This window comes from Daldinia childiae (assembly GCF_008694065.1).
Source record: "Daldinia childiae strain JS-1345 chromosome Unknown Scaffold9, whole genome shotgun sequence".
Lineage (NCBI taxonomy): Eukaryota > Fungi > Ascomycota > Sordariomycetes > Xylariales > Hypoxylaceae > Daldinia > Daldinia childiae.
The window spans coordinates 144,622-168,539 of NW_022984650.1; the positions used below are offsets into that span (position 1 = coordinate 144,622).

At 47.1% G+C, this 23,918-nt stretch overlaps 7 protein-coding genes across 7 annotated transcripts; 2 read left to right on the forward strand and 5 right to left on the reverse strand.

Moving 5' to 3' along the window:
* Nucleotides 1-15: 15 nt before the first annotated feature.
* On the reverse strand, nt 16-2,509 carry GL218_07283 (Neutral ceramidase; the record flags this gene model as incomplete). The annotated part of the gene is made up of 5 exons (XM_033584032.1): nt 16-1,122; nt 1,176-1,344; nt 1,401-1,746; nt 1,793-1,808; nt 1,862-2,509. 5 exons carry the CDS (start codon nt 2,507-2,509, stop codon nt 16-18), a joined length of 2,286 nt encoding a protein of 761 aa, XP_033432410.1.
* A 1,824-nt stretch (nt 2,510-4,333) lies between these two features.
* On the reverse strand, nt 4,334-5,571 carry GL218_07284 (Glucosamine-6-phosphate isomerase 1; the record flags this gene model as incomplete). The annotated part of the gene is made up of 4 exons (XM_033584033.1): nt 4,334-4,645; nt 4,700-5,245; nt 5,305-5,337; nt 5,392-5,571. 4 exons carry the CDS (start codon nt 5,569-5,571, stop codon nt 4,334-4,336), a joined length of 1,071 nt encoding a protein of 356 aa, XP_033432416.1.
* Nucleotides 5,572-8,062: 2,491 nt separating this feature from the next.
* Nucleotides 8,063-9,829, forward strand: GL218_07285 (Hexokinase-1; the record flags this gene model as incomplete). Its single annotated transcript, XM_033584034.1, has 3 exons — nt 8,063-8,658; nt 8,715-9,287; nt 9,352-9,829. The coding sequence occupies 3 exons, from the start codon at nt 8,063-8,065 to the stop codon at nt 9,827-9,829; spliced, it is 1,647 nt and encodes a 548-aa protein (XP_033432581.1).
* Nucleotides 9,830-10,742: 913 nt separating this feature from the next.
* Nucleotides 10,743-12,534, reverse strand: GL218_07286 (Protein pacG; the record flags this gene model as incomplete). The annotated part of the gene is made up of 3 exons (XM_033584035.1): nt 10,743-10,860; nt 10,927-12,267; nt 12,395-12,534. 3 exons carry the CDS (start codon nt 12,532-12,534, stop codon nt 10,743-10,745), a joined length of 1,599 nt encoding a protein of 532 aa, XP_033432415.1.
* Nucleotides 12,535-13,837: 1,303 nt separating this feature from the next.
* GL218_07287 (Beta-hexosaminidase) lies at nt 13,838-16,939 on the reverse strand (the record flags this gene model as incomplete). Its single annotated transcript, XM_033584036.1, has 6 exons — nt 13,838-13,861; nt 13,917-14,003; nt 14,058-15,283; nt 15,334-16,599; nt 16,677-16,795; nt 16,890-16,939. 6 exons carry the CDS (start codon nt 16,937-16,939, stop codon nt 13,838-13,840), a joined length of 2,772 nt encoding a protein of 923 aa, XP_033432414.1.
* Nucleotides 16,940-18,385: 1,446 nt separating this feature from the next.
* GL218_07288 (putative N-acetylglucosamine-6-phosphate deacetylase) lies at nt 18,386-19,763 on the forward strand (the record flags this gene model as incomplete). Its single annotated transcript, XM_033584037.1, has 2 exons — nt 18,386-19,452; nt 19,514-19,763. The coding sequence occupies 2 exons, from the start codon at nt 18,386-18,388 to the stop codon at nt 19,761-19,763; spliced, it is 1,317 nt and encodes a 438-aa protein (XP_033432418.1).
* A 274-nt stretch (nt 19,764-20,037) lies between these two features.
* On the reverse strand, nt 20,038-23,138 carry GL218_07289 (ATP-dependent DNA helicase srs2; the record flags this gene model as incomplete). Its single annotated transcript, XM_033584038.1, has 2 exons — nt 20,038-21,932; nt 21,998-23,138. 2 exons carry the CDS (start codon nt 23,136-23,138, stop codon nt 20,038-20,040), a joined length of 3,036 nt encoding a protein of 1,011 aa, XP_033432417.1.
* Between the last annotated feature and the right edge of the window lie 780 nt (nt 23,139-23,918).

The window sequence follows — 23,918 nt, forward strand, 5'->3', positions numbered from 1 at the left end:
AACATCCAGTTACCTTCACGTAAGTGTAAAAGTATTGCTCGTCCCATCAAAAGCCGTAATAGCCCCACCGATTAAAGCTTTGCTATCACCGTAATACTTTATCCTATACGTCCCCGCTTCAGCATCCGGTTCCGTCTCCCAGCTGACAGTAACCTCGCTGTACCCCAGCACAGTGTCGGTCCGCTTCCATGTATATACTAGAGACCAGTCCGAGTCGTCCCGAACTTGTGTCCAAGAGCCTCCATCCTGCTTCTCGACAGCCGTAAACGTGCCATCGAGTCGTAAGTTATTGCGCGGGTTCGCGCCGACGAAGGTCGCGTTAACGACAGCGCCGCGCGCATATTTCTCCGCGGGTTGCGAGATAACGTCGCCGAACGACTTGCCTAGCGGCGCGTTATCCTGCACGACGCCCGTGATGAAACTAATGCTACTGTTGCGGTTATCTGGTGGCGTCGGCCCAGGGTCTGGCGAGCTCGACGAGTCAGGGGCTAGGTACCGGATATTGCTAACGGTAAGATTTATATACGCGGGAAGCTCCCACTGGCCGAAAAGCGTGCTAGCTCCCTCGTAGCGTTGGATGCCATACTCCTCCGGCGTAGTTAGGTAATGCGCATAGGTGTTGGCAGGTCCGCCAAGTATAACCTTCGGCTCAGTATCTACGATGTCAGCAGCGGCAGCCTTGACAGCGGCGCGCCATCTACGTCCAGCCATGGTGGTCGCTTCGCCAGGACTTACGATTATGACGAATTGACCAACTCGAAGTAGCTGGACGTCGATGATATTGGGACTCCACGGGTATGGCTCGGACATCTCGCCTACATCGAGGAGGACAGGCTTGGGATTCTGACAAGCTTGCTGCTGGGGTGATGGCGCGCGGAGTAGACTCTTGATAACCTCCCAGACGGGGCTGGCACTCGGCTCACCGGAATCGCCCTGCGTAAAGTCAAAAGCGCCAGGGCCGTCCGACGTCCCGGCAGCGAAAGAATAACCTAGCGCAGCCGGACACGTCTGGACTTCAGTTCCGTTTTCTAGCTGGAATTTCCAAAAGCTCATGTCGTGGTAGAAGTGGAAAGCTTTAACCGTCGATCCAACAATAGAGGTGCCGGACGAACCGAACGAGTCCTAATACGAGATGAGCTGTGACTAGATATTGACGGAGTGGATATTCATCTTACATAGACCGACCTAGCACCATCGTATTGGCGCTTCCCGATCTCGTAGCAACTCGCAATCCCGAGATCAAGCTTATCAAAGAGAGGCCCTCGGCCGTGACAGTGTTGTGATTTACCGTCTGCGCAAGTGCTGTTCTCTAAGCTACACTGCTGACCTGATCCGTCATCACACCTGATAATACATGTTATTACCTCCTATTGCTTTGTTACGAGATAAGGCAGGCTTACCATGCGCCAAGTGTGTTAGGAGTTGTATCTCCGACATTCGCTTGAGAAAAGCCAGCGACAAAACCGCTAGCCGCTGAGTCTTCGCTTTCCATAGCTTTCTCGAACATAACTTCTGCTACTCCTTTGTTATCGCCAGCCACGTGGGTGCTATTTTGATAAATCGATGTTCCGTGGACAGGATACCACGTCAGAATACCGATGTTTTTGCCGTCAGACGCCCGCTGGAACTTAAGGACGGTCATTTCTTTATCAACATCGTCCTCATATTGAGCTCGTTCCTCGGCAGGGTTAGCTAAATATGCGTATATACTCCGACTAAGGTTACCATCTGTAATATTCACCGCCCCTATTGATATTATTAGAAGAGTCCTACGTAAGTATTTTATCCATACCGAAGTCGAGGTATCCCTAAGCATAAAATATTAGTACTAGATCTTAGTCTTACTTATTTCTTTGCCTACCTCAGTCAAAGATTCGTGGGCTCTCTTGATCGATAAGACAGCGCCATCAACAATGGCTTGGTAACTCTGCTTATCGAAGCCTAGACTGGTTACCTGCGGTAGCAGATAGTTAAACCACGCACCAGGTCCGGAATGAGCGTGCGTCCCTGTCACCGCGACGTTGCCCTTCCCATATACGGCGAAGTCATCACCAAGCGCAGCGAGGCCATCTAGAATACCGAAGCGCACAGCCGTATCACCAGATTGCGTGTCAAGAACCAAGTATGCGAATCGATCATCCGGATTATTAACATCTCCGATTATAAACGCTCGCGAATAGATACGCTGTCGGAGCCCGGTACCAGTCTGAGAGAGGTCGGCGTAACCCGCGAAGTTAATTTCTACCACAGGCCCAGTTATGTCGGCTTTCCCAACTCCAATCAGATATTTGTCTCCCTTTCCGTCTGCCCTAGCTTTGGATTCCCACGGAGTGTTCGTATCGGCCGCTTGTGAGTTTGCCGTATGCCGAAATTCGAAACTGTGCTGCCGTGGTGCAGAACCGAACTTTGTTGCGAGGAATGTCCCCAGGATAAAAATGGAAAATACGGAGAGAAAGGTTAGTACTGGCCTTCCTGATGCTCGGCGGCTAGAGGCATACGCTGGAGCCATGGTTGCGGATTTTGGTGTTTGACTGCTTCTATGGCCAACCGCTCCTATTTCCAAGCAACAAAATTCAACCTCATAACTCTTCCTATCTCGCTATTGCCGATCTAGTTGCTTTTATTCATCGACCAAAAAGGAAAGAGACACGAGATAGCTTGTAGAACATGTCTAGCCTCGGTTCCTTTCCCCGTCTAGGATGCAACGTCAACAGAGATAACTACGTAGATATGCGTACAAACAAGAAGACAGACCTGGGAACAGTCCAACCGTATTGAACAGCTTCCCAATGGAAACCTTGTAACGGGCCCTGCGTCTGCATCCGGCTACCGTAGATGCCGGGCAGATGAGGGATGAGGGCCATATACTGTGCTAGTGCATATATAAACAAGCGTGGTGTGTGACATCATGAGCTGAAATCGAGGGCAATGGGACATAATAAACAGGGACACACAACATCACATGCGCCCCAGGTAGTAATCATGAATGGTAGGACACGCGATTGGATCGGGTTTAATCTCAATAGCGGTCCCTAGGCCTTCCCGCCAAGCGAATATCTTCTACATGGATACCTAGTAGATAGGCAGGATAGGAGGATAAGGCAGGTCACTAACCTAGAGAAATGCGCGGGGTTAAACCAGGTATCAGTATGTATAATAAGTTAGACCATGGCATTTCCCATAGGCATCTACTAGTACTATTTCGAGATTCCCCTTGTTACATAGTTTCCTTGGCCAATGATGATCTACTCCCCAAAGGGTTCTGAAAGTAAATAAATTGTATCTGCAGGTCCCCCTCGCTTTGGTGGCCACTTATGTATGTATTGGGTATCTGAGCGGAGGCTATGTCAGCTCTCGTCTATGCCAATTTTAGCCATGTCAGAAGCAATCCTGTATTTTCCAATAAAGTAATAAAACATCGGACGCAACTTTACACAAGGCTTCGCCGAATGATTTATTATTGGATGGTTTTCATACTGAATATAGCTTACCATTGACGGTCTCGAAATAGGAAGCTCTGAAGCGCCACCTTGAAAGGGTTTTTTTTTTTTTTTTTTTTTTTTTTTTTTTTTTTTGTAGTAGTAGTACGTCTTCCAATACACCCATGGAGAAAGGTCATGGAGAAAGGTCATGGAGAAAATATACATAGTAGATAAGCTTTGCGGGGATTCTAACTACCCCAACATGAACACGTTCGTGGACATGTTCGTATGGCGGGGGGCTACGGGAGATCTACGCCCCCTTTTGTCTGGTATGACGAGTCGCGCACCCTATTAAATCGTCTGGTGACTCGTCGTTAATAAAATTATGAGACATATAAATACTTGCTTATACACCACCTTCACCTTCAATAGCTTCGGCTAAGCTGCAGATATGAATGTGTGTAAGTGTTGCGGGTGAACCACAGTACCTTAGTTACCTAGTTAACTGACATTCTGAAAGTAGGCAATGTAAAACACCAAGAAATATACTGATGAAGATTTTTGGAAGCTAACACAATAAAGATATATCTTTATTTGGGTATCTAACATCTAAAATAACGTATGCTATACATATATACATATCTGAGTCTTATGCTGTAAAACAATTACCGTAGAGGCAAGTATAGAAGCACCGCCTTAACAGGTAGAATCAAACTCAATCTACTTAACCTAATCATATCTGGTAAGTGGTCTAGCCTCTTCTACGTCGCATGTGTTGTTAATTATCTAGCGTAGCTCCTTGATTTATCCCAGCCCAATGATCCAATTTTCACGAAAAGATCATTCATTCAAGTCCAAATACTACAGTGTAATACCTTTACACGCCTACCGTTCTACTTAAAGACGTCAACTTACGCCCCGACGCTAGCTACTCGTTGCTGGTGCTCGGGTTGGGGTGTTAATCTTCTCGAAATATCGGGTATTCCGACACGATCTGCCATTCGGTCCGGTACAAGATCCGGAGACACTGATCGGATGGGGTACTCAGCAGCCGGTGTTGCAAGCAGGAGACGAGAGGTCATGGGTTGAGGTGCTAGAATGGTGGGGGACTGAACCTCTTCGATCACGGTCTTGGGAACTGGTCCCGGCCCTGTTCGAATGCTCGAGGGTAGAATTTGCTCGAATCCTTGTTGTCTTGCAACTTGCTCGATACTCTTGAAATACTACGGCGGCATTTAGCTAACGGGTTATAGATTGCATCTCTCGTGTATGCTTACCTTAACAGTCTTAACTTGTAATTCTAATGTGGCGTCCTCATCGCAAACTATCATGGGGTGAGGATGTAACTGGAGACTTGAAAGGGTCCACATGTGATTGACACCTTGCTCGATGCATTTTTGTAGAGCGAGAGCTTTGCGGGCGCCGAGGATAATGACGACAACCTCTCGGGCCTCGAGAACAGTCTGGACACCAACTGTTAAGGCCATCTTAGGGACCTTGGCGATATCATTGCCAAAGAAACGGGAATTAGCAAGAATAGTATCGTAGGCTAGTGTCTTGACACGAGTTCTCGAGGCTAAACTAGAGCCTGGTTCGTTGAAGGCAATGTGTCCATCTTCTCCGATTCCGCCCAAGAACAAGTCAATGCCTCCGACACGCTTGATTTTGGCCTCATACTCAACGCATTCTGCCTCTAGATTTGGAGCGTTACCGTTGAGGATGTTGACGTTATTTGGGTTCACGTTGACGTGAGAGAAGAAATGTTTCCACATGAATGAGTGGTAACTCTCTGGATGGTCTCGAGGAATACCGACGTACTCGTCCTATTTTGAGGACATTTAGCACATTAGATATTTGGGGAATGGATGAGGTTATTCCATACCATGTTGAAGGTAACAACATTTTCGAAGGAGATCTAACACCTTCTAGTCAGCCCCCGCTCGGATATCCTAAGCTAGAGATTACCTACGTTTCCGGCCTTGTACTGCTCGACTAATATCTTGTATACACCAAGAGGACTCGAACCTGTAGGGAGGCCAAGTACGAAGGGATGTGAAGGTGTGGGATTGAAGTGTCGGATTCTGTTCATGATGTAATTAGCTACATAGGAGCTAGCAGTGTCCGAGTCATCGCGGATGATAAGCCTCATTTTGAGAGATATTGAAACCGAAAAATTATGTTATAAGTGATGTGATAGCTAGTAAGAGCTGAAACTGGAGTAAGAAGACACAGTCGTAGTTTCTGCAAACCTTTCTAAGGAAATAGAAAGAGATGAAAGCCTTGAGTAGTACAGGTTTTACATTCATTATGAGCAACAGCCTCATAGTGGCAATGGCCCACGATGGGAAAAGCCTCAGCGGGATAGCATCGGACCCTACGGTCGGTGATGGAACGTTGGCCCGGATTGGTCCGTTCTCCACCGTGACGATAGCGAACTTGCGCTTGTGACTAGGGAGGCTCGTTGAACGTTGTAGTAACCTGTCCATCAACTGTTTTAGGTCATGTGGTGCTCCGGACCATCTGGTTGGTTGCTTCGGACACTGTGAGTCGCAAGTCCTGACCAACCATAAAGTCAATATCAGGTAGTTTGATAGACAAGATAATACATGATGGTTTACATGCTCCATCCCTGGAGATCTTGTCTTCGCATAGTGATCGCGAAGGGGGGGTAATGTAAGAAAGCATGATAATGCTGGTAAGCCGAAAAGCTACCAAAGAGGAAGTCTTTTTTGACGAGCCTCTGACACTTGAGCCAATGCAATTTTAACATCATGTTCTCGGGTAGTGGGGGCCACAAAGCCAAGCTAGGAGGGATTGGTCCCTATTCGTTCTCTTCAGCCTTAGGTCAACGGCATGGAGCGACGAATATGTATAACGTTTGTTTTCTTTTTTAATATTTTTCTATGAGAGCCGCAGGGCTAGATTAGGAAAAATCAAAATATCTGGCCTGGCCAAGCAGAGCACTACCGGGAATACAATTAATCTTTTCCCAGGACATTGTCGGCTAAGTTTGAAGGAATTGAAAAATAGATGAATCTAGGAGATGAATTTGCATGATTAGCTCGACGAAGATGGGAAACCCCTGTAAGGGTAGACCATTGGATGTCTCTCTCGAAGCCACACCCGTAGGTCTATACTAACCTACTATGTAAGTGCCTGCCTAAGTGTTCGAGTGCCTTATTCGTAGGCCTCAGAAATTTTCACACAGCAGTATAATGGAGATAATAGGGAGAAAGCTGTGTAAGTTAGACGGCTCGGTATCATGCAAGCGCCATGTGGCTCGTGCATGGGAGAGTGATCCCTGCTCCTTTAAATATGGATCATTAATTCACTAATTCACTAATTGGGAACTTGGACCTGGAAGGTTAGGAAAGTTCACAACAGAATTCTAGAGCCTACAACGTTACATCTAGAAACATTGACCCAAAATGGCAGATATGCACAATAACAACAGCCACCACCACCAAGGTGAGACAATGTGTACGGTTATGGTTCCTCCTCCTCCTCCTCTGTATCGTCTCCTTCTTGTCCTTCCTGATCTCGTCAGCTCATTGGTTGCACTGTTCGAGCCTAGACCCTGGTTATATTCCGTTCTGCGCTGAAGCATCCTACTTACTCTCTTACTATCGTTGTTCGTTGTTACCTATCACAGAAAAACCCACACCAGCCCAGCCATTCCTATCTATGTATGTACTACTTAGTATGGTATGTATGCAGTATGTTATGTGCCTGCGCGCTCGTTGCTTCGACTAGTATTATAGCTGCTACGTGAGTACCACCGAGCTAGGCAAGCAGAAGTAACCCGCAATATCACCAAGATCCCATAATATCACACCAGCATCTCAAAGTCACCTGCCCAGTCTAGGACACAGTGGCGCTGGATCTGCCTGCGGTCCACTTTCTTAGCATCCCGTCCCGCCCTATCCCATATCGCCGGGGCGTCTACTGCTACTATTATCGTCCTTAGTTATTGTCCATGTTTATGTTGTTGTTGTATCATTCTTCCTTTTCGTGTTGGGTGGTAGCAGGACCTGGGGCTTTCTTTACAAGCATACCTAGAGCTACGTTCAATCAGGGGGAGTGTGTGTGTGTGCGTGTTTTAAGGTTGAGTCCCTCTTAGCTCACTTCATATGTCTATCTCGACATACTACATACTCCCGTCTCGAGCGTAACCATTATTTCCTCGTATCAATCTCTGTTAAGGTTTAGCTGCCATTCGCTACTATTGTACCCGTTCGTTCGTGCTGTAACCCATTAGGTCTTACCAGAACCCCCCCCCCGTACTCTCAAACCCAGTGTCTTGGCTCTTTATTCTTTACTTTCTCCTGGGATCGTACATTACCAGATCCAACCAACGGGGTCACCTCGTTAACTTCGAATTTGACCGGCAGGTTTCATTTCTGCCGCTCTAGCCTTTTCCCGCCTATACGAGCCCTGACGCGGCCCTAAGGAAATATTTCACTCTCTTGTCTCTAATTGCCTGTTTCTACTGGAACATGACGAATGCTGCTTGAAGGCGAGACCGACATCTCGTCTTTGGATATCAGCTGCCTCTTTTTTTTCTTTCCCACCACGTCCGCCCATGTTACCTTCATGACATATATTTATCCCCAACTGGATCCGCAAACCCGTACGTTGTCATGCAGCCACTCACTTCTGCAATGACTACGTTGAAAAAATCGCTATTGGCGGCTCTGAAGTCGTTTCTGCGCGGGAGGTCCTTCTTACAGGCCCTCCTTGCGTTTTGGGTCAGCCCAAGGGCTTTGAAGGAACACAATGTCGACGGAAAGATATACCCGTCGAGGACTCTCGAGCAATTCTTAGAGGAGGCAGAGAAGCTCTTTTTAGGTCCCATTGATGGGGACGGACTAAGCAGGTATTCGTCAGACCTTAAACATCAGTTTCGGGAACGATTGCATACCCATGCGGAATGCATGCTTCCGTCGTTCAACCACCTCCTTCCGACTGGAAAAGAACGAGGCCAATATCTTGCTCTCGATGTCGGAGGTTCGACACTAAGGGTTGCGCTGGTGGAACTAAGGGGCCGTGAAACAACTGGGAGGGAGAGCGAGATTGTTCGGATGGTTAGCTTCAAGATTACACCAGAAGTTAAGAAGCTCGAGGGAATGAGTTTCTTCGACTGGATGGCAGCTCGGATCTACGAGGTAATCCAAAAAGATATCTCACATGATCAGGATGTAATACCAATGGGCCTCGCCTGGAGTTTCCCCGTAGAGTACGTATACCTTTTTTTAGTCTCGATATATATTAGTGCTAACAATTTGCTATAAGACAAGTATCAATGGGTGGTGGCCTTCTGCTTGGCATGGGTAAAGGTTTCTTAGCTACTAGTGGCCTACTTGGCCAGGACTTAGGCGAGATCATCAAATTCGCCTGCAAGAAGCGAGGCCTTAATGTTCAACTTGAAGCAATCGTAAACGACAGCACGGCGACGTTATTATCTCAGGCCTACATCTACGCCTCGACGCGGTTCGGCCTGATACTAGGAACTGGCACTAACATCGCAGTCCACCTGCCGGTGTCGGCGTTCAGCCGGTCTAAATACGGGAAACGCCCAGATGGTTGGTTCGAGTCTGCAAGCCACGTTATCGTGAACACGGAACTAGGAATGTTCGGGAAGGATATCCTACCCTTAACACGGTGGGACAAACTCCTGAGTGCTGCCCACCCGCGACCCGAATTTCAGCCACTCGAGCACTTACTTAGCGGTTACTACCTCGGAGAGATCTGTCGACTCGCTATAGTCGAAGCCGTCGAGACCGTCGGACTATTGGGTGGTCAGTTACCACCATCCCTAGAGAAGCCGTACTCCCTGGACACAGAGTTACTGTCAAAAATCGAAGAGTAAGTCCCACGTGACGAGCCTGGTCAACATAACATGCCAAGCCAAATTAACATATACACTTAGGGATACGTCACCTAGTCTCGACAAAGCCATATTACAATTTACAACACATCACCCCTCCACCACATTGCCTACCCTCTCCGACATAACTGCAATCCGCACCCTCGCAACATATATATCACGACGATCCGCCGCCCTCTTAGCCGCGTCCGTGTTCTCGCTCTGGGAGCTACGACACGAGACGGAAGCCGAACTCGCCACGGCATCCCCTAAACCCACACCCTCGAACGATAGCGCCGTAGCCCTACCGTCACCTTCCGTCGATGAGGAGTTGAAGGAGGTCGAGGTCAGCACAAAAGTAGCTTTCAATGGCTCCGTCATCGAGCACTACCCGCAGTATCGCGCTACGTGCCAACAATATATCGACGATTTAGTCTCGCATAGCGAGCACGTCGGGTCCGTGGACTTAGTCCCGACAGTCGAGAGTTCCATCATTGGAGCTGCGGTTGCGCTCGCGTGTGCCACGGCCGTCGAAACATAATAGTTGGAAATCCCAATGATAATACGAACGCCATCTATACTGTAAATATTGCATCTGCGTGTTTTTATTGTCATGTCCTGTTTTCTCTGAAAAGGCCTGTCTATGCATTTTCTCCGGGGAAGAAGCAAGAGCGGAAAGCACAGAGTGCTTGAACTGTCTAGTCATCACTAGGAGGATGGCATGTGGTGTTTGGGTTGGTCAAGCGAGCGATCAAGTAAATAAGCAAATGAGGTTTTGAGTCGGGTATACTAGAAGGCGTTTACGGCTGGCTACATAGCATAATTAAGAGAGATATCATCACCCGCAAACGAATCATGACGTATATTGGTTGGATGTATATTAGTTGATATGATATATGGCTAGCTATTTGAAGCGGCTAACAACTAGTAGCCCATTAAAACAATTAGTCACTATAAAATACTCAAAAGAACTAAACCTATATTCCTCCAAATTAATTTAGTCTAGACTAATTCAATATGACAACTAATATCTCTTTATTTTGTAAATCCCCACAGAAGCCTACGAACAAGGTAAACGTATGATATATATATCATCAAAGGGGTATATTGTTGAAGCTAATTTTGTATGCTCGGCTGGTATCCCTTAGAGAGCCAAAGAGCCAAAGAGCCAAAGAGGGCAGTAAATAAAACACGATGACTCCGGTAGTCCCCGCTATACTACATACACGTATTGAAGCATGGTATTTCGGAACGAATATACGCTCATAGTACAAATAAGGTAATCTCTCGAAACAAAAAAAACGCCCAGATGCGTCATGCCATAATCGTCAGAGCGCTTCGCTTGGTTACCCCGATTAGAATGCTGTTACTCACTCCAAACTGTTCTTTGCTAAATAATTTCTTTAGTTGTCCGTCTACATTCTTGCTCAAAGAGGGAGCAAATATTCGTTTGGTTATTCCGCCGAGAAATATCTCTTAGACTTATTCCTAATCTGTTGCGCTTTGATTTCTTGTGGCACCGCGATGTGGTGAACTATATGAGGCCGATATACGGTGTCCACTAGAGGTGTCCTGTATAGAACTGTTAACACTATTTGTCGGTGAAAGGAAGCAAGGCGGCTGGGCTGTGGTATTTACCAATCATCTACACTTAGCGGGAAATATTCGTATAATTCCTCCTCCTCTTCGATCGGGCTACCGGCAGCGCCATGGCTTGTGGACGTCCGGTGCAGCCTCGGGCTGGTGAGTGAGTCCGAGGTAGAGCGATTATTTGGGCTTCGTTCATCCTCGGATAGAGATAGATTGATCGGTACGGATGGAGCTGGTGGATTGTTTTTCGTATGACTGCCTAGCGCATGCATCTTACCCAATTCCTTGCCCCAAGACGGAACGGGAGGTCGGTTTATGTTTGGAGAGAGCGCTATCTTCTTGGCTGGATGTGCCTGGGAATTTGCTTGCCCACCATATGCAGGTGTTGAAGGGGTCCCCCAGGACGGCGTAGGCGTCGTATTACCTAGAGATGACGACGAATAGTTAGGTAATCCATGCGAAGAATCCGTCCGCTCTATCTTTAAGTTTGACGCCGTACTTGCGTCGCTATGAGTTCGGGCTCGATCCCCATTACTAGGAGCTTTTTTGTCTCCGGTTAGAGGTACGTCCTTTCTGCTATCGAAATTTCGCGGGCTGCGTCCTCGCACAATGACCGGACCGCTTTGGATTTCTGCAATTTTCATAAGCTCTCCACCTGTCTTCATCTTTCCTAAGAGGCTGATCTGAACCACATAATGCTGCTGTAGTCCTTTTCGTCGGCCATTGTTTGCCGTTGCGCTCTTGAATTGTAAGCGCTTCCAGGAGACCGGTATGCTGACCCGGTGACCGTCGACTTCCTGGCCGCCGGTCAGGTCGAGAGCAATCTTCGGCGGAGCGCTGGCCACTTTGGTTTCTTGCCCTTCGCCCAATGCTGGATTGCTACTTTTCCACGGGATAGAAATAATCTCGGTGGACTTCCCCTCAATGCTCTCCTTGGCAGATATCGAAGCGAAGAATTCTATAATAGGTATAGCACGGCCTTGCTCATTTACGACCTGCGTGCAGTGGCGCGGCATGGTTACCTGTCCCGAACACTGCCATAAGTTTCGTCGGTAACACGTCAGCTCTAGAGGCCGTCCGCTTGAGTCGCCGCCGAACACATCTTCGGCAACGAAGAACATGCCATATAGCTCCGCCGACATGGATACTTCGGAATATGCGCCTAGCGCATCATCTAGGGGAGTAGCTTTCGCGGCCGTCGCAGAGAAGCTAAGAAGCTTATCATCCGGCTGTTGCGGAGATGACCCTTCATCGTGGAAGTCCTCGGTATGCGGCGCGGCCTCGTATGGTTTCGAATAGTTAAAGGGGTCTTCGAACGTTGTGGAGAAGGTTTCGAAGTCGTAAGAGGGAGTAAAAGGTAAAGGAGGTAAATTTCCATTGACGTTTTCGCTACTTGGATCTTAGCATTGCTACTTACACGAACCGCTCATATCCTGGATTTATAACGACCATCGCCCACACGGACATATATATATCATCATAGCAGCGGTGAGATGTATCACTAGGTTTGACTTACAGCATCGACTCATCAAAGTTGAGATCAGGTTCGAAAGGCTCGATGCCTAGGCCGGACCCTGACATGGCATTTAATCCCATGGCGGCGTCTCCTGGACTGGCGCCTGACTGCAGCGCCGGCATGGAGTTGAAAGTTGCCATAGCATCGTAAAGGGCTAATACCCTTTGCGGCCGGAGGTTGTGCTTACGCTCGTGCTTATGCTGAGGCTGACGTAGACTTGATTACCGAATCGGACGGTGTTAAAAAGTGGGAGGACACGAGTAGCATTCACCGTCGCCGGAGTAAGTGGAGTGGTCGCAATGTCAAGGTGTAAAGTTATTAGCGACCTGATAGATGTTGTAGTTAGGACGTTAGAACAATGTACTTGTGATCCACGACGGAGAGAGCGCAACGGAGGTGGAGGCGCGAAACAGTCAATTAGGTGATAGCTTTGAGCCAAGAACCAAGGGGGTGGAGGTGGCTGGTCTGTTCACGACCAGGTTCAAATAAAAGCTATCCCGTTAGGTACAAGCACAAGCGTAAGCACGATACCTACAGCAAGCGGCTTGGTGCTTGGTGCTTGGTGCTTGGTGCTTGGTGCTTGGTGCCCCTGGTGTAGTACTGGACAAAGCTCTGGGGTAATAGACCGGATGATACTTAAATTGGGGCTCGATAGGGGTTTTCGGGATCTCTAATATTGTGAATATGGAATATGGAATAGTGCTAAACGTGCTAGACCGTTAAAGGTTTATCGGTGTTTCTCCTCAGTCTTGGAGAGTGGAGCGTTACGGACATAGATTCTGCAGATATAATTTCTACCTTCTGGAACGAGTTAAAAAGAATATTTGGGTGGGGTGACAAGACCGGCCCCCCCCCCCTGGCTTCTGGGGAGATATATCATCACATTGCCGAAAGACTTTATCTACCTAATCATCTGTCATTAATTACCTACCTCCAACCCAAACCCTCGGTGCTTTTTCTTGCATGTACATCCGTTCTTACATATTGGAGCTAGATCGCGTTGTAGTGCAGAGAATGTGTTATCGGCCTTGTTATCATTTCTTGTCTATTCGTCGTGAAGATCAAAGCTCAATTGGGGGGGAAATCCGGAGGGCGGTGCCTGTACATACATAGTTACGCCGCGGTTCTATTTTTAAACAGGGACGGCCGCAACGGAGACGGGGGCTCAAATTCAATATATCCAAATGTGTTTTAGGATTCGAAAAAGCTTTAGGAAACAATTCGTGATTGGATAAAAGGTACTCCCTAGGCCCCCAAACTCCGGCTTGCTCGCTTTGCATATAAAATCACAGGAGAGAGGCATGTTTCGCAGCTCTTATTAGAACAGAACGCATTATACGCATTACACACCGGATCCCCACCTACTTCTGCTTCTCTAGGTGGGAAGGGGTACCACAAGTGTTGGTAGCCCATACACCGGTTCTAAAAGAGTATTGGTTCAACTTAAGTCAGACCACTACATAAAATCTACCAGATTAGCAAGCGTGGTTTAAGATTCAAGTGGGATAGATTAGGTACTCACGTTTTCTGGCGAATTTGTAATCTCGTCGAACGTCTGTTGGACGTCAAAGCCCATGGCCGCAAGTGGCTCATACGCTTCATCGAGAACCTAGACATATTAGCTGTAATGGTCATACCTGATACAACTTTCAAGATTACTTACCCAACTGAGCATACTCTTTGCAGACTTGTGCGCCTTATTCTGTCTTACGCCCATAAATACTAGCCCTTGCAGGATTAACCTTGACTGGGCTGTAGAAGGCACTATTGGAGCGAGAATGCCACCAATATCTTCGCCGCTAGTCGAGTGAAGTGGAGGGATATATGTCGACAAGCGACTTCCTGCTGTACAGATGATAACTGTTCCTAACAGGTTATCCATTGAATTCTTGGCTCGGACTACTCCGCTTGTATTCGTTTCATGTAGTGCAAATCGATAAAGCTCCACGACCTCGGGTCCTGCGTGTGTTGCTACATGGTTTAACACCGACTCGGCGTTATCGAGTCCGTGTATTAAGTCAAAGCTAAGACTTGCTCGCTGGATGCTTTGTAAAAGGCCTTCTGGTGCTGTCCAAGCTCCGAGATCTTCGATGGCCATGTTCGTCAGTCGTTTCGGAAATTGTGTATCCCAACCGACGTTGTTAAACCAGCTCTTGTTACTCCCGCTTTCATCGACGGGTACTCCTGGAAACACTCCCGGAAATGTAAGCCCAAGTTGGAGTGTCTTCACACCTGGCTTCTGAAGTAACGCTCGCAAAGCACGACGATGTAGTGACCTGCCAATCGATACATTTCGTTTCGCCGGGTCGACGAAAAGAGCGCCAATGGCACCAACACCTTTCATGTAGTACGTGGCCACAAACCCGTACAATGTTTTTGTGCTGCTGTTCCGCACGACAAAGTGTGCCTCCTCAATGTGCGTATTAAACAATTCGAACGAATGGGCTCCTGCCGTGAGATACGGAAGACTCGGTGTACTAGAGCGAGCCAGAGTTCTTAGCAGCTCCTCCAAGGCAGAAGCATCTCGCTCGCGGTCGTAATTCTCAACAAGCCACTGTTGTCTTGTCTTGGAAACCTTCTTACTCTTCCTCATGGTTCCTGGCATCGACCCCTGGGGGATTATCTCTCCGTACAAGGCACGAACGAGAGAAGCCATGGCCGTTTCTGTAAAATCAAAGGTACAGACGTACGTACCGATGGATTTGTCCATTGCGAAATCATATGGAGAACTGACCGCAACCACTATGAGCGACTTCTTTTGGCCGGTCCCACGAAGCATATGGCACATCATTGCTACATGCTTTGTGAATCCAGTTTGGTACATATTCCGGTTAGCATCAGCTGTTACTATAATTATCGCCGATGCTCTGTTAATCAGGTTCTCGTGTACTGTGTATTTATTAGCTTAGTTCCAACGTCGAGGCGAAGATTCCTCTAACCTGGTCTGAGTCCATTCGCCGTATATGATGTGTGAAGAAGTTTGCCATTGCGTATACGAGCTATTGATCTACCCAATTCTCGAAAGACACCTTCTCCACTCATGATTGCTCCACGCTCCTGGTGAATCCATTTCTCGTGCAGGGAGGGAGCTTTGTTACCCTTTTCCAACATATTTTTAGTAGCTGCCGAAGCTGGCAGAGGCTTGACTAGTGGCGTTAGTAGTAAAAGTTCTTCATCCTGGAGTAAGCTCTGCGAAAGGGGAAGTAGATTGTCCTTGTCTCGTACGACTGCAATTGATTGATCGTAGGCCTTCCGAGAGAGTGCAAGATGTGTAGGATGTATCTTGGATAGTAACGACAATCCGGGCGGATTCAGTGCCTTCTGCCAAGACGTGCATACACTCTTCATCCGCAACACTCGCTTGAGGGAAGTATAGATCCGATCTTTCGATATAATACCGTTCTCAACGCCTAATTTTAGACCCGAGATGGCCTCTAGTTGTACGTCGTGTGCTCTGCATAGAAGCACCAGATCATTACCTGCTTCGACAGCCATTACAGTTCCCCCTTTTACTCCGTACTCTTGTATAAGCGACTGCATCTCAAGGCATTCTGAGATAGCGACGCCTTTGAATCCCAGCTCGTTTCTCAGGAGGTCGTCCACAACCTGGTCTGATAGGCAAGCATGCATGACATTCATTCCAGCACTCTGGATCCCGCATCCACCGACAAACATGGCGTCTAAACGTCCAGCACTTATAGCATTCCGAAACGGTATAAGAGCACTGAGGTTAAGTTCTTCCAGAGTTTGAGTGATGATAGGCATGTCTAAGCTAGAACCGAGGAAATCAATATTCCCGTAGGACGGGAAATGCTTCCCGCAGGTAGCTACGCCAGCATCCTTAAACCCGTTGATGACAGCAATACAAAACTGAGATGCCTCTTGAGGATCGTCCCCGGTGGCTCGAACGCCGAGGGGTTGGTGTCGAGCATTAGTCAAGACGTCTAAAACAGGTCCGAGAATAAGATTGACTCCGACGGCAGAAACTTCGGTTGCTGTAGCTCTTGCTACGCTGTAGGCCAGCTCTGTGCTCCCCGTAGCAGCGACGCCCATCGCGCTAGGGAACTGACAGATATAGTCTTCATCAAATAAACTATTAACGCCGCCATTTTCTTGATCAACAGCAATTAATAATGGTTGAGGGTGTCCTGCTTGGTGTGCTATTGTCTGAAGTTCTTGGACTAGAGAAGCAGTCTGCTCAGCAGCTATGTTGTATATAAGTCAGCATCCTCTTTATATAACACTCCATACGTATTAATATGGCTCTTATAGATGAAAGTACATTTGAGATTCTTAGCTGTCAATATGATTGAACCTAAATGGTGGTTCTCAATGAGATTCCTGATTTGAGGCGTTACTTCTGTGCCATCCCATCCCATGATCAACATTTGACCAATAGCCCTATAGGAGAGAATTAGCGAGGTGTTCTAGCCATGCAACCGGATCGCCCCGGCCGAAGCTTAGCCATGAGGCTCTTGGTGAAGAGGGAGTGTACCAATCGAGATTCTGCCATAGTGGGTCGAGTTCGCTTTCTGACTTAGTCATTTTGCGGTGGTATTGTTACAACTTGAACTTGATGCTATACTAGTCAAAGACACCCTGAACTAAAAAGATGTAAGCACGGAAGATAAGCACGGGGTTATCTCCATCCAACAACAACAACAACAAGTGTAACAAAGAGTGAGAAGACCAAAAGTCACAAGACGGGTTAGTGTTAAGCTGATGAGATTGGTGTATGTAGAGCGAGTATGTAGAGCCTCGGACAAAACACCCGATGTGGTGTGTAGCCCCTCGCGCGGTACGGCCGGATTGGCGAGAATGAGAAAGGAAGAGAAAAGAATTGACGATGATAGACTATAGATTACAAACTACCTACAGACCCATAAGATCCGCTATAATGAGAATGTGGTGTGTTACTGACAGCTTACAAGCTTACAGCTCACAGAGGTGGTGAGGTGGTAGTATAGAATTAAGATACAGAATAAGGCGGTAGCATGCATAAGCCGCGGATTTAGGGGCATATTCTCGATAAAACCCCCTGGAGCCGCTTGAAACGGATAAGTACCTGAGTACATGGTACCTAAATCTGGGGAGGGCTGGAAGGACCATTTTTAGGGAAACAGCGCTATCCCGCTTTAAATTTTAGTTGTTATTCTCACCTGTATGTGCCTAAAATATAATAAATACATAATCTCTTCATCCGGTGACTTTGACCTTATCGGGGCTTCTCTTTTCTAGACCTTTAGAAACCTTCCCACCACTTCGCAACGTTACCTTACACTAGGTACTACGGGAATCCTATGTAGGAATTTCAAGATCCATTTTTTTCTTGCCTCTTGCCTCTTGCTTCTTCACAATGGATGGTCACAGATAGATTGATCTACTGTAACAGTTGTAAGCTCAACCAAAGGATCCAACGATAAGTGACAACCGTCCACAAATGGTAACAGTGTATCGAGCATCTCACACAAGAGCCTCTCGTCAACTAGATTGCCACACCCTCTTAGAAACCAACCCCTCGGTCTAGAAACGCCTGGAGGTTGCTGACCAGTCTTTTTAGTCACATGTTCCTACCATTGGCCTGTAAATTGGCATCAGTCCATTCACAAAACTGGGTTTGACTGTCACAATCGCAAGACTGATGTCCGACCGGCTCCACTGGTCTAGGTATTGTGTAAGTGAAAGTAGGGGACCTCACCTGTCGTCGGCCCTGTTAGTGACACTGTTCTTGCCTTCCAGTTGGCCTCCCACTATACGCCGAGTTTTCGGACCCAACATCGGCAACCCTTCGGCGTAGACGGATATGCGTTGTGATATCATGAGTAAATAAATACATATGTATGGGTTATTTCCCATCTTCTAGCTTGTCTCATTTATGGAGATAATAATACTCGCTCGAGGGGCAATAGTCCTACTACTCGATAAGACATAACACAGAATATATCAAAGTGATATATATCCAATTTCTTCGCTTATCTTCCAATACTCATCATGCCTCACTCCCTACCCTCATCGCCTAAGTCGACACCAAGGGATGGCCGAAATGGCATCACCAAATTCACCAACTGCCGCATCTTGAAAGGTGATAAACTGCTAGATGAGGACCTATGGGTTAATTCCGTCACTGGAAAAATCATCAGAAGCCAAGCTGCTTTTTACGATGATTTTATCGTCCCAGATGAGGTTATTAACCTCCGTGGTCGTATCCTATCTCCTGGTATGATCGAGTGCCAGCTCAACGGAGCCTTCGGTTTCAACTTCTCAACCCTTCTCGAACCCGCCGTATACGCTAAGAAGGTCAAGGAGTTGAATAAACAGATGGTCAAAACGGGTGTCACATCGTATGTGCCTACAATTACAAGTCAACGGAGCGAACTATACCAGCGAGTTCTGCCGTATCTTGGACCATCAGGATATCGACAGATCGCAGAGGATGGAGCGGAATCTCTCGGTGCCCATTGCGAAGGCCCGTTCTTAAGTCCAACCAAAAATGGAGTTCACAATGTGGATGTAATACGAGAAGCCGAGACCTTTGCGGATCTGGAGGAATGTTATGGAGCAGAGAACCTTGATCACGAAGATGCATTCCGTCCCACGCCGATAAAGATGGTTACTGCTGCACCGGAGCGGGGGGAAATGACGAAACTCATCCCCGAACTCACAAAACGAGGCATCATCTACTCGATCGGACACTCGGAAGCCACATACGAACAGGCGTCGGCAGCCGTGGCAGCTGGCGCGACGATGATCACACACCTTTTCAACGCCATGCGACCCCTACACCACCGAAATCCCGGTATCTTCGGCGTCCTAGGCCTAGCAGAAAGCTTACCTCGCCCCTATTTTGGCATCATCGCTGACGGGGAGCACTTACATCCCACAACAATCAAGATTGCTTTCAACGCCCACCCCGACGGGTTCATCCTCGTCACCGACTCCATGCACCTGGTCGGCCTGCCGGATGGTGCTTATCAATGGACCAACGGCGAGAGCGCAAGTCATATCGTGAAGAAGGGCAATAAATTAATACTAGAGGGTACCGATAGAATTGCTGGAAGGTAACAATTAACTGCTATACTCCCAGATAAATGATGACGTGGCTAACAGGTAATTTACTAGTTCAATAACACTAATCGAATGTGTTTCCAACTTCCTCAGCTGGTCTGGCGCAACCATACCTCAAGCCCTAAAGGCTGTCACATCGACGCCGGCCGCTATGTTAGGCCTACAGGGTGTCAAGGGGTGTCTTGACGATGGCGCGGATGCGGACTTGGTGGTGCTGTCGGAGAAGCGAACAGAGAACCGCACTGACCTCATTGTCGACGAGGTATGGAAGTTTGGCACGAAGGTGTTTAGTCGTTCATTGTAAGAAACCGGAGAGAGGATGGCAGATAGGTATACCTGAAGAGATAAATTTGATGTATCTGAAGGTCACGGAGTCAGGTGGTATATTTATATCGGCATAGAATGTTGTTGTAACTGGTTTTACACGCTTGGTAGACAAGACTTGATATTACAATTTCTATTAGATGGGAACCCGTTATTGCAATACCCAGTCACCTTAATATATTGAGAAAATTAAAAAAATATTTTTGCTAATTTGCTATGCTGACTGTCTCTCTATGTTCTAATGATGTGTATATCTATGTTACGTTAGGTCGCTTGACAGTCAACTTGAAGGGCCTCTTCAAACGATCCATGGGGGTAATTCCATTTCGTCCTAGAGGTGCTGGTTTCTGAATACCACCACCTCTCCACCCAACGCTCGGCCCGTAGTTCACTGTTGTGGCGTGAAAGCTCTTCGCGGGACGCGTCTGCTCCTCCGCTGGCACCTCGTTTTCCTTTTCAGCGGGTTCTGGCTCATCTGCCGGTTGCGGTTTAGCTGGCGAGCTTGAGAAACAGGTATATTGTTTTGGCTTTGGCGGTGGTTCTTCCTTTATTATTTGATTATTCGTAGGAGGTCTACTTGATAATTTTGCGGAGCCTAGCTTGTGACTTGGTGGACAAGGCTCCGTGGTGGTATTTTGTTGTATCTGACGCAATCCCACGGCTGACGAGGCTATCTGAGATCCTGCGCGCTGCCCACTACCTCTGGAAAGGTGGTAAGGACGAGGGGGGTATCTTACGTGTTGGCTTGACTTCGAGGGCACGGCCATTAAGATATCATCAAGTTGCTTAGACTTGTCATGGTTCGTCACACCGTATCCGTAACCTATTAGACTCATTTGGGAAGGGGCTCGGTTTGCTGGAGGCCTTTTTGTTGCTGGCCCTTGAAGGGCCTTTCCGGGAATTTTGGTTGTCTTAGCTTCACCAACGCTCGCATAGTGAGCCCCAGCTGTCGTAAAACCTGGTTGCGGTGCTGAAGCTGGTACTGTAAATGAAGAAGATCTCTGCATTGTCGTCGCGTACGGAGCGGCCCAACCATCGATTGATTCCTCGGCGATCTGAGCACCTGTGTGATTGAGTTTCTGCCGTTTACGTTGGATATACCCGCGCCCGTTTTCAGAGGCATTAGAAGATTCCTGCGCCTGGCTCGGATCGACTGGGTAGAGATTATCTTCTATAGCTGTCATCATTGGTATGCCCTTGTAAATGGCACTTTCTGAGGGCAGTTCCCTTCTTAATATCCTAGCTATTTCCGACATGATTGGACGGTCAAGAGACGGTCCTTTCTTGAGGAAGGTCGAGGAAGGGAGATTTTCAACGAAAGGAGAGACCTGGAGGGTTTCTTTATTTCCGCCGGAAGAATATAAAGGGCAGCTAAGATATAGTAAAGCTTGGGCTCGGGTCATTGCTACATATAGTAGACGACGCTCCTCCTTGTCGTCATCGGACCGCATATGCGGTATAGATCCCTTATAGACTGCCGGGATGAAGACGACAGGCCACTCGAGGCCCTTTGCGGCATGTATTGTAGAAACTGTGACTTGATGCTTCCCATCATTGTCTTTATCATCGGTCTGTTTGTCGGAGGCTAGCGAAACATTCGCCAAGAATCGTGCTAGTGCGTCGTCGTCTGACGCCTGCTGGGTATCTTCAAGAACCGGAAGCATTTCTTCTTCTGGCCTATCCTGATTCATAAACTCCGCAGCGAGGCTCACAAATTCTTGAACATTTGCCCATCGCAACTCATACTCGGGTCCATGCGTCTCCTCCAGGTGCTTCTCAAATTGTAGGTCTTTGAGTAACTGGTTGATGATTTCAACTAAACTAACGGGAGTTCCTTCGCCCGGTTGCAACTTACTTTGCAAGTTAGTAATTAATTTAATAAGGTTGCCGCTGATATTTTGCTCTGCTTGTTTCCTAATGGTCGTCTTTGCTGTTCGTTCACCTCGACAATGTTTTCGCAGTAAGTCCCAGAGGCTTATAGAGTTGCGCTCGGCTTCTTCCAGAAGGGACCTGGCTGTTACATCGCCGATGCCTCGCTTTGGTACATTCATAATCCGCGCAAGAGCATCGTTGTTATCAGGCTGATAGATTACTCGTAAGTAATCTAAAATAGTTTTAATTTCAGCCCGGTCGTAGAACTTAAAACCTCCTAAAAGCTCGACGTTAGTAAGAAGAATAACGTAGACGTGTACACGCGATTGTTATAATACATACCGACCATCTTGTAAGCTATACCTTCCCTACCTAGAGCAGATTCTATGTGCCTAGATAACGAGGCAGACCGAAGTAAGATCGCGATATCATCAGAATTTATCATATTCCCAGACATTAACTTAATCCGCTTAATTTCCGAGACGATCCAATCTGCCTCTGCCGTAGAACTCTTCAGCATACGAAGAACTGGCCGGGTACCTTTGGCATGAATTGGCAATAAGGCTTTCTTATATCTTTCTTCATCTTGCTGAATGACACTCAAGGACACGTCGAGAATGGAGCTTGATGACCTGTAATTTTCCTCGAGAGATATCTCATCGGTACCGGGAAAGTCACGAAGTAGGCGATGGAGATTTCTTATTTCTGCCGATCGCCAACCGTAGATACTCTGATCCGGATCGCCAACTATTGTTATACATCGATTCTTCTGAGCAAAAAGCTTCATTAGATCATACTGCACTCCGTTCGTATCTTGATATTCGTCGATCAAGACCGTCTCGATATTACGGACGCAATCGGGGCATTTGCGAAGGAGCTCGACGCAACGGGTAAGAAGATCGTCGTAATCAAGCAGATTCGACCGTTCGAGGTAGGTCTGGTATTCTTGATAGCATTGCTCTAAGGCCTTAGATTCTATGCCATCGCCTTTTTTGGTCTTGCCGGCTTGCTCATCGGAAACTCCTTTAGCCTTGCGCTTGCTAATCCAACCACGTGCCATAGCAGGATCTATTTGAACATCGAACCTCTTGCAGATACGCTTGATAATGGCCCTAGAGTCTGAGTCATCTGCAATGCCAAACTTGGGATCCAGCCCAATACGTTGGCCATATGTAGCTAGATATCTGCGAGCAATACTGTGAAAGGTGCCCAATACAATCTTCTTTTCGCGACCATTTCCTAGCGCCTGACCGATGCGCATCCTCATCTCGTTAGAGGCCTTCACAGTAAAGGTCGCGACGATGACATCGCATGGTCGGATTCCGACATGGTCAATGAGCCAAACGACACGAGAGGTAAGAGTATGTGTCTTGCCGCTACCCGGACCAGCCAATATAGCAACTGTCGGTGCGCGGGAGCTAACAGCACGGGATTGTGCCTTATTCAGCGATTTGAATAAATCATTGCCCTCGGTACCCGGCATGGCTGGAGATACTCGCTCATCAGAACAATAAATTTGAAGTGCCAAGCATTTAATCAGTATGCAGATTATATACCTGGGCCTTAGTATTCTTAAATTTTAGGTCACGTCAACGTTAAGGCTATGTCGAGGTTAGCCAGGTTATATTAGATATACGAACGAACGCGTCTAAAGAGACGCAGACGCGACGGGCAGTTTTTGGTTGGGAATTAAAGCTTCTAGTTAAGGATTGACCCTATCATCTGCAGATCGCCAAGTCAGGTGATGTTAGCTACCTGATTATGTACATATGAACTGTATTATGTAATTATGTAATTACCATATAACTAAGAGTTATGTTAATACCTACATACATGTACCTAACTACCAGGTACCTTACCGCGCCGGGGGGGTCTTTAAAAATGCTTACAGCAATAATATCACCTTTTTGAAATCATTTTGGTCTGAATGTGTAAAGGAAATAATTTTTAGTTGAATATATGTCGATTTAATAAATATGTCAATGACCTGACATGGGGTTATATACATAATATTTTTGAACCTTAAAATCTTTATGTAATAAACATGGGTTTATATACATAACATGATTTTAATATGTAATCATTTCAAGTTGAAATCATTTTGAAAGTATGACATAATTTTAATGTGTAATTATTTCAAGTTAAAATTATGTTGATTATGTAACATGCTTAAGTAAGGCTTGAATAGTGCTTACGTAAGCCAAAAAGGGACTAAAAAGTTGAAAAAAGATGAAAAAATTGAAATTTTCGGTCGGGGTTGGCT